At 47.9% G+C, this 10,005-nt stretch overlaps 1 protein-coding gene across 1 annotated transcript; it reads right to left on the reverse strand.

The window, feature by feature from the left end:
• Positions 1–3,657: 3,657 nt before the first annotated feature.
• On the reverse strand, positions 3,658–7,552 carry Gpr150 (G protein-coupled receptor 150). The gene has a single exon (XM_085676916.2). The coding sequence runs from the start codon at positions 7,120–7,122 to the stop codon at positions 5,839–5,841; it is 1,284 nt and encodes a 427-aa protein (XP_085533042.2). The 5' UTR covers positions 7,123–7,552; the 3' UTR covers positions 3,658–5,838.
• Positions 7,553–10,005: the final 2,453 nt, after the last annotated feature.

Consider the following 10,005-nt stretch of genomic DNA (forward strand, 5'->3'; position numbering starts at 1 on the left):
GAGAATCAGATGTGTTTTGGGAAGGACTTTGAGAGCCAATCCTAGGATCTAGGTGATCTAAGACAGAAATGCTTCCATCCCAAAATAGAGAAAGATGTTATCTCAATTCAAGAAGAGACAGAAGTTTGATTTGCCCTTTCCCTATTTTTTTTTTTTAACGTTACTCAAACAGGTCCTTAATAGACTGGATAATGTCTGCTAACATTGGTGAGGGAGATCATTTTTACACAGTCTACTGTTTGGAAGGTTAGCCTCTCCTGGAGATACTCACACAAATACACTTGGGATGTCATCTTCCAGTCATCTGGGCACTGTTTAGCCAATTAAAGTTGACACATAAAGTTACCATCACAGCCTGTGACTATAAAGTGAGTTCATCAGCCCACCACTGGACGACTTGTCACGGGAGAGGAAAGCATGAAGCAAGATGAGTCCATTGAACTTTTCCCTAAAAAACTGAAGAGGGCAGAAACATTGACTCGACGAGCTGAAATTTATTATCCTGGACTGCAAATCTTGTTTGAGGGTTCTCTGAGTTTCTATTGATCTCTGCTTCAATAAAGCACCGATCTTTCAGTTAATTTGCCCTTAAGGCTGCTACCGGAAGTACCTTTTCACAGCTTGTGTTTGATCCTTTATAGCTCTGATTAAATTCTCTGAAGTCTACTTTTAGTTTTCTTGGCCTTATGCACAAATCTTTATTTATTTATTTTTTTTAATGGCTAAATCTGTCTGGAATTTATTGGCCATTGACATCTATGACAAGTCTGGACAGGCACTTCATGTTTCTAACTCTTTTTTTTTTTCCTTTTTTTTTGTTTTTTGTTTTTTTTCTCTCAAAGTTTATTAAAATACAAAAGTCTCCATTTCCGCCTCTCCTCCCAACTCCCTCCCACTCTCCCCACTCCTTCCCCTCCTCCCTCTCCATCCCCAAGAGCAGTCAGGGTCTCCCACCTTGTGGGTAGTTCAAGCTCCTCCCCGCTCCCTCCAGGTCCAGGAAGGTGAGCATCCAAACAGACTGGATTCCAGAAATCCAGTATATGCAGAGGAAACAAGTCCCAGTGTCATTGTCAATGGCTTTTCAGAAAGACTCCGGGCCAGCCACATTCAGAGAATCCGGCCCCATTCAGAGAATCTGGCTGGATTACGTGCTCGCTCAGTCCCAGTCAACTGGCCTTGGTGAACTCTCATTAGATCAGTCCCCTTGTATCAGTGGGTGATCGCACCCCTCGTGGTCCTGATTTCCTTTTTCATGTTCTTCCTCCTTCTGCTCCTCATTTGGACCTTGGGGGACTCCGTCCGGTGATCCAATGTGGGTCTCCGTCTGTATCGCCATCCATCGTCGAATGAAGGTTCCCTCTGGTCTTGCCTTCCTTGCTCACGTTCTCTTTCCTTCTGCTTCTCGTTTGGACCTAGGGAGTTAAGTTCAGTGTTCCAATGTGGGTCTCCGTCTCCATCTCCATCCATCGCCAGATGAAGGATCTCTCTGGATAGAACTTCTCTGCACAAATCTTTTTATCCAGCTAAGGTTAGATCTCCTTTTGCCACATAGTTCATCAGGTCAGGACCCATTGGCATCCTAACACCGTGCAGGGCAACTGCTGTCTGTGTTGGCCATGTTCAACTCTGCCGTCTCCATGCTCCAATAGGGCTACTCCCCTGGTCTGGAACACGTTGCTGTGTTAGTTACTTTTCTCATTGCTGTGTCAGAATACAAGCCAGAAACAAGGAATTGAATATTTATTGTGGCTCATGATTGGGCTATAGTCCATTATGGCAGGGAAGGCATGGTGGGGAACCATAGGCGTGGACATGGCTGGAGTTGGATAGCAGAAGCATGAAGTGGTGGTTGGAGAACAAGGAAGGCACACAATTATAACCCATACACTTCCCCAGTGTCCCTCCTCGTCCTAGACCCTACTTTCTAAAGTTCCTATAACTTCCCCAAACACCAGTTTGGGGGGTGCAAGTATTCCAACACCTGCGTCAGTGAGGGACATTTCCCATTCAAATCACCCAACATTACTCTCCCTCCTGATGAGCCATCCCCACTTCCAGGTTAGTTTTTGACCGAGGAGGCTCTCCTAAGCCATTGTTAAGGTGGTGCTGTTTTATGAAGGTTGTGTAGCTCTTGGGACAGAGGCCAAGACAATGGTCGTGGTTCCACACAGAGCTGTTTGCCTCTGGCTATGAATAAGTCGCACTCCTGCTCCCAAGGCCACACACCATGCCTGCTTTGTGTACTGAAATTCCCTACCCCACAAACCAGTGGTGAAAGCCACAGTGATGAGAGGAGAATGGACACATCCAAACACCCACTCTCCCAGGGCTGTCGGACAGTCCCCTTCAGTGCTCCCAGCTCCTAACAGACCCCTATTAGACATGTGCTATTGCGGTGTAATTAGATTGTCTCCTACAGCTGCCCATATTGTCTCTTTGAGGCAAAAGTGTGGTGTTCATTTTAGTTTTTCCAATGTTTAGCATATCTCCTAGCATAAGATAATTAGTTAATAAATATCTATTAATAAACATAAAAGAAATGCTTGGATTTGTGCAGAAGCTTGTATTTGCTCTTTGGCTGATCTATTCCTGGTATTTTTCAGACCATAACATCCTCAGTAGAGTGGGGAGGAGGAAAAGAGAGGAAGGACGGACAACCTGAAGGACAGTAACAGTTATTGCCCAAATTTTGGAGAAAAGGAAAGGGCATCCAGTGGTCCTCTGTCCTCTCCCAGGGCACAACCTTCTGAGTTTTTACTCTCCCAGCACCCAACAGGGGAGGCTAGTCCCTGTAGGCCAGGGGCTGCAAGGAAGGGGCTGTAGTCATGTCCGCTGTCACATTGCTAGCCAGATATTAGTTCTTGAGGGTTGATCCTTCCTTTTATGTCAGCACCTTGAAAAACAGGAGGTTTTATCTCTGGTGTCTGGTGGTGAAATGGCATTCTAATCTGCCAGGAAGATTATAAGGTTATTATGTAGTGGAAGTATTTCTGGTAAAAAACAAAAACATGCAATTGATATTGCATTGTCCCCTGAGAGTTAATCATTGCGCTCCCTCGCCCACCTCAAGAGTTAATCTAAAGGGCCTATCAATCATCTGGATGAGAAGAAGCCCTTCAGAAAATAGTCTGTTTCAGAAACCTTAAGACATTGTATAAAGCATGCCTTAAAATGTAGGTTGGAACAATGGTCTTCATGTCTTCTGTCCACTCTCACCCCTTGAGAATGTTTCCCTCCACATTTGCCTCTGTCCACTGTCCACTGTCGCCCCTTGAGAGCTTTTCATTTCTCGGTGGACTTCCAGGCCACCGAGATGTTCAGTCTCATCCTTTGAGTGTTTTCTTCCACAGTGGTCTCTCTGTCCACTGTTCACTTTCACATCTTGAGAAACAGCCCACTTGACTTTGTAATAAACTCCATCTGTCTTCTCCCCTACACTGTGTGTCTCACTTGAATTCTTGTGCATGGGTCACAATGACTAGGAAACTGAGGGAGGACAGAGTATTATTCTTTTTAAAAGAATATGATGATGGGATGGCCCTGGCGGCATGCGAGCCAGACAGAGGCTGCCACTGCCAAAGCAGTGCAGGGTCCCCGGGCGAGTGGCAGAGTCAGGCGGCTGGATGCGGTGGACGGAAGAGTAAATGGACATAAGGCTATACATAAAGCTAGACATTTATTACTTAAAGAAAGGAAAACATAAACAAACACGAAAAAACAAAGACACACACACACATGCACGCACGCACCCACACACATGCACCAGAGAGAGAGAGAAGATGGGGGGGGCAAAAGTGGCTGGGGTGGGCGTGGTTAGTTCTTAAAGTGTCCCAATGGAATAACACAGAGAAAGATTATACTAACATTATCACTTCCAGCATTCTGGGTAGAGCACTAAGACCCAAAGGGGCCTTGAGAAATATACTGGAGAGTCAATTTGGCCAAACTATCACATGGTTTTCATAGCTGACCTCCAGTGGAAAAGAGCTGAAGATTAAGAATCAAACATTCAGAGTCAAATTTGCCCCAAGTTTTGGTAGAAAAATCCATGTTCTCAGGTAAGACAATGGTTGTCTGGCTTCCGTTAGCAGGTGCCTTCCCAGGTCATTAAAAGGTGAAGACTGCTTTTTGGGATTAGTGAGTCCAGATCTCCCTTGGGTAGAGGAGATGATGGAGAGCTGACACAAGCACATGGTCTTGTTGGTTGAAGTCGTAACTGGGTTCTCACAGAGAAACACTTGGGTTTTTGCTGAGTTGCTTTCTCGGCAGCTCTCAGCTGGGAAGACGATGCTAAACCCCAGGATCCAAATGTCCAAGTGGTACAAAGGAGGACAGACCCCTGCCCGTTCAGTTAGCACCTACTGTAGGCTTAGCTGGTATATTCACTAAGAAAAAGAATTCTGGAGGAATGCAAGCCACACTAAGTGTCGATTTCCTTTGGCTTCTCTTTTATGTAACCTACCTATGCCTGACTCTTGCTAAGCTATGCAACAAATGCTCACTGAGTCCGCATGTTAAAACACAACCCCCAGAGATCCTTACTTGTATATTGATAAGTTACTTGTATAAGCTTTAATCAGTCACATCTCTGCTTCATAGTGGCATGTTCGCTATTGTCAAGAAACCAAGATGTGTGAAAGCTATCAGTTTGCTGGTGAAGGGCAATGCTTAGCACATGGGTATAGGGCTCATAAATGCTGCAACTCCCCCCAGAAGCAAGGACAGCTAAGAGGATGTGGTCACGGATCAATTCTGTTCCTTGGTTTAGTTCTTACCAACCCATCTAAATAAGTTAGGCTTTGCTTTTGTTTTGTTTTGTTTGAGACAGAGTGTAACAGTGTAGCCCAGACTTCTCTAGAACTCATTATGTAATGGATGTCGGCCTCAGATTTGAGCCAGTGCTCCTGCTGGAGAGGGCAGGGATTGCAAGCAGGGCCTCCACCCCTAGCTGGGTTTGTCTTAAATAGTTCTATCCACACAGGCAGCTCTTGGAGCTTTCTGCCAGTTTCCTTAACACTTGAACAGTGAGCCCCACTCTCTCACATCATTCATCGCCTTGATATTTTCCTTCTCTGATTTGCTCAAAACTTTGCCCTTAGAAATTCAGTGTGGACAGGCTTAGAGCTGGTCTGAGCACAACAGCCCTGTCCTACAAGTATGCTTGGAAAGGACTAAGGGAAGCTTTATGTTGTTCTCTTTTACTCAGTTTTTATTGATGTGGAAGTTAGACTGGAAGCAAAAGCCACACCGATTTTTCTTCCCAGAAAACATATTACCATGTTTAAAAAATGTTCTCCGTGGGAAATGTTATTTTTCAAATGCTTTGTTTCTGAAAGAGCAGCGTGATTAACTTTTCTACAGCATTGCTAGTAGGCCTCCTAAAATCCCCAGGAAGAGCGTGATGGGGATTTTTCTCTTGGAAGGAACAGCAAATTTGCTGCTCCCTAAAGGTGCACTTGATTTAAGCACAATTCCAAATAACTAAAAACATAACATGGCGACGAATGAAAATTTGACAATTTAGTTAAAATAAAGGGTCTTATCCAGAACAAAATGGGAGTATAAAAGAGAATTGCAAAAATAATAACTTTGGAACTCGGATGGATTTTTACAACTTTTCAAGTTTGATCTCCTCCAAATGGGCAAATATGAAAGGAACTGGAGAGAAGAAAACAAAAGGGAAGAGAAAGACTTGTCCTCCTTAGAAGAAAATACGACGGCATGGAGAAAGCAGACGGCTTCAGGGGTTCCACTCTGTGATTTAGGCAGACTCCTACGACCTGCCCTGTGTTGCCTGGAGGCTGTGGCACAGTGACAAACCTGTCTGTGCAGCAGTTCCTAGAAGGCACTTTCGCAGGAGCAGGCCAGCGGTCTGGGGCGCGGCGGGGGTGGACGATGGCAGCCCTTGTCCCGCTCCTCCCTCCGGGCGTGGTGATAGTGGGGGTGGGGCCAGCGGTGGCGGTGGAGTGCCTGGTGGTCCCCAGCGCCCTCATTGATCTCCACTTCTCCCTCCCTCACGCAGCACACAACTCCCAGGCGCCTCTGTAGCCGCCGCCAGAGCCCGCAGTCGCCCGCTTGGAAGAAGAGGTAGACGAAAGGGTTGAGGGCGCTATTGGCCACCTCTACGACGCGCATTGCCACCGCTAGGTCCTCTACCTCCCAGTCACCAGCAGGCCCCGACGACCAGGCGGCGGCCAAGCGGGAGGCGAAGTAGGGCAGCTCGCAGCCCACGAAGAGTAGCGCCAAAGACAGACTCATTTTCAGGCTCTGCACCTTGGCGCGGGGCAGCGCACTGGGCAAGGGGGCTCGGGCCGGACTGGCGGACCAGCGTGCCCCAGCCACCGGAGCCTGAGACCCGCGTTGCCACCATACACACAGCAGGTGGCCGCAAGAGACACCCATGATAGCCACCGGCGCCGCGAAGCCCACAACAGCTTCGTAGAGAGTGTAGACCTGCAGATGCCAGCGCGGCAGAGGCGCGAAGATGCCCCAGCAACGATGCTCCCCCGGCCAGGCTCTGAAGGCCCGAGGTGGGGGAGCGCCCCAGCGCACCACAAAAGTCGGCGGCAGTGCCAGCAGCAGCGCCAGCAGCCAGCCCAGAGCAGCCAGGGCGCGCGCGGGCAGCTGCGGGCCCTGCGGACGGCGCACGGCGAGCTGGCGCTCGAGGGCTATGAGCGCCACCAGGTGGGCGGAGGCGCCCCGCCCGGATGCCTGAAGCAGCTGCGAGAAGCGGCACGCCAGGTCGCCCAGAGCAGGACGCGGGTCGCCCAATAGTTCCCAAGCCAGCTGCGACAAGGCAGTGCCCCCGCACGCGTACAGGTCGGCCGCTGCCAGCTGCACCAGCAGGAAGTCCATCTTGCGACGCTTGGGACCCGGCCAGGGCCGGCTGCTGCCGCCGCACAAGCGACATAGCACGGTGGTGTTGCCCGCCACCGCAGCCACCAGGATGATTCCCATGAAGACCAGGTGGATCGGGTGGTTGGGTGGCCCGTGTGACGGCGGCTGCGGTCCCGGGACAGAGGCCCCCTGCCCCGAAGTCAGGTTAAGACCCCAGCTCGGCGGGATGGCTACGGAGAGGTTGGGCGCCAGAGGCAGAGCTGAGGGGCTGAAGGAATCCTCCATCCTTAGTCCGGAGGAAAGAGAGGAACCGCTGAGGGCGGTTCTCGCTTAAAATGCCAAAGTGGAGGCGAGGAGAGGTTTCACAGGCCGCACCGCTGGGTCTCTGCGACTTCCCAAAGTTAGTTAAAAAAAACACACGCATCCGGGGCGATATAGATTCGGGTGGAATTGTGCTTAGTTGTTTTTATACTTGTCCTCGTCATTTGTCACTCAAATGTGGGTTGTACATTCGAGGAACACACATGATCACTATTCTCCACCTTCTCAACATGTCTCCCCCTCCTCCAATCCCAGCAAAGCTTCTGCTCATCCATGATGCCACCGCTGGGCTCTGGAAATCTTGCCCTGCAACGTACAGCCAGACAGAAAGTTCCGTGTGTGACTTCTGCCAAAACTAATTCAAGTTAACCCCGAAGCAATACATGAGATAGGGAGCTCCTGACTGAGAGTGTCCCCCTTCCCCAAAAAAGTGATTGCTAACAGAAAAAAATATAAATACTATTTTTGATTTTTTTAAAAAAGAGAAAACAAAAACATTTTGTAGAGACACAGGTCCGCACTTGCTAGAGAAATGCAAGGACACAAGAAACCCAATAGGGTTCCTCATTTTCCCTCACTCCCTAGCCAGCTGGGCACCAGCGCAGAATGTATGCTAGGCAAGCAGTCTACTACAGAACTACACCCAGCTGCTAACAGCACTAATGACTTTTTAAGCAGAGTGAATCATTTTGACCAGGTGAATCTTTGATGGGGCATACCTTCCTTTGCCTGCAGTGAGAACGGTTTAATTGGAGAGAACCAAGGGCCTTACTGTTGCCTGGCAATTAGGAGCAGCAGAGGTTTGCAGCTTTCCAATACTCTCGTTACTAGAAGCAGGGATGACGGCGGCTCTCCTCCAGGGATGTATGTCTCATTTTGTTAGTCTGAAGAGGGCTCTAACAGGTTTTTATACAAATGATGGTTCGCGTATTGAGTTCCACTAGTATCTCCATCAGCGAGCGATGTGCCGCAAAGGCTCCTCTTTCTCCTGATTCTGTTTTCTAGCAGATGGGAGGTTGCTAGGAGGGACTACGCCTCCAATAAAGCCTAGAGAAAAGGTGACTAAGAAAATGCTACGGTGGCCAATTTTTAAAAAAGAAATCCAACTCACAGGAAATGGTTTAGATTTAATGCTGCCGCTTTTAGCCCTGCTTCACAAACAAATTTCAGTTTTCCCACTGGAAGCATCATTTGGTCTTTTGTGCACCCATCACATTAATCACCGTGAAAGCAGAATTTCTTGTACTTCTTGGTCTTGGGCCAGGGAGATGTGGGTGTTTGCTGCTTCCTAGGCTGCAGTAACGTTTGCAATCTGCAGAGGCATGAGTTAGGAAGGCTCTGTAGGGCACAGACCATCCGGCCCATTGCTGTGGGGATCTCAATGCCTAAGGTCTATCGCTTTGACTGGAGACATTTGTCATAGTCATTATACACCCAGTGCCTCATGCTGAACTGAACGCATGACAGATATCAGTAAATATGTGTTTAGCTGATGAATTAGTAACTATATAATGCATGTCAGATAACTTTGAGCAAAATTCTAGTCTTGACTATAAACGTATCATGTAGACGCCTTTTCTATTGGTACCAGTATCATCCAGAGGAGCCCCAGGAAGACCAGAGGGTGTGTGGATGGTGATGTCTTCGCTGGCGCATTGAAGAAAGAGGCAGAGTGACAACAGAGGAGACTTTCAGTCCTAATTTGCTTCTCACACTCTTTCCTCACAGAGCTTGTCCAAGGTGTTTTCCTGTGCACCAAGCAGTCCAATCTTTCCTTCTCAATAGTGTATGACAGCCAATGACTCTCCTACAAATCCAGTTCAGAATTTCTCAAATTCTACTGTTTGTGGGAATGTTTTCACAAATTACAAATCAAAATTCTACCACTGAAACTGCATTCCACAGAAGTTTAGAAAGACTTGATAAAATATTGATAAAAAACAAAAACAAAGAAAGAGTTGTTTTCAAGTGAAAAGGGCAGCCAGAGCAGTTCAGGCTGCCAGGGTCGGTTGTGGTCAAAGAGTACTCATGGGACAAGTTGACCCTAACCTTCTCCCTGCATGGGGCTGTTTTTTGATATCACCTAATACCTGGCGGTACTGAAACAGTGAACAGGGTATTAGGACATGCATTGTATGCATTCAGCCCTTGGTGGGGGGGGGGTAGGAAGTGCTGGAAATTGGACACAGTGTCTCATGTGTGAACAGGGGTAGCAGTGGCATGGAATAATTCCCTGGTCAACTGGTTGAGTGCTATGCTCCACTGTTTGGTGAAGGAATTTTAACCTTTACCAAATTTTACACCACCTGCAGAGCCTCCATTGAGGTTTCTTAGAAGCTAAACTAATATTTTACTGGCACCTTTAATCTGGTGTATTGTATTTTTTCCCTGTTTGACCTCGTTTCCCAGGGATGTTCATTTCTACCCATTTATTTGGCTCTTGGCTGTAGAATCAAAGAAATGATCAGAACCTGAAAAAGGTAGGTGGAGTCACACACACTAATAGCTATCACAGAAGTTGCTGGACAGTTAGGAAAGCTTTTGGATGGGCCCAAAGGTGCAGGTGGGTGCTGTCATCCCAACTTGTGAACAGTTTCGAAAAGGAGAGTGGAACCTCGACAGTGATGAATTGTAGGAATGGTTTGTTTGTGCTTTAACAAATAAAGGTTGCCTGAAGATGAGAGTGCAGAGTTAAACCACTAGTTAGCCATAGAGGCCAGGCAGTGGTGGCACACACCTTTAATCCCAGCACTAGGGAGGTGGAGATAGGAGTGATGTGGCTGGGTGAAGAGAGGACTATAAGGCGGGAGCAGACAGTAGCTCAGTGCAGTCTGAGGATTCAGTGTG

The sequence above is a fragment of the Myodes glareolus genome, chromosome 15 (genome assembly GCF_982192425.1).
Source record: "Myodes glareolus chromosome 15, mMyoGla1.1, whole genome shotgun sequence".
Classification (NCBI taxonomy): Eukaryota; Metazoa; Chordata; class Mammalia; order Rodentia; family Cricetidae; genus Myodes; species Myodes glareolus.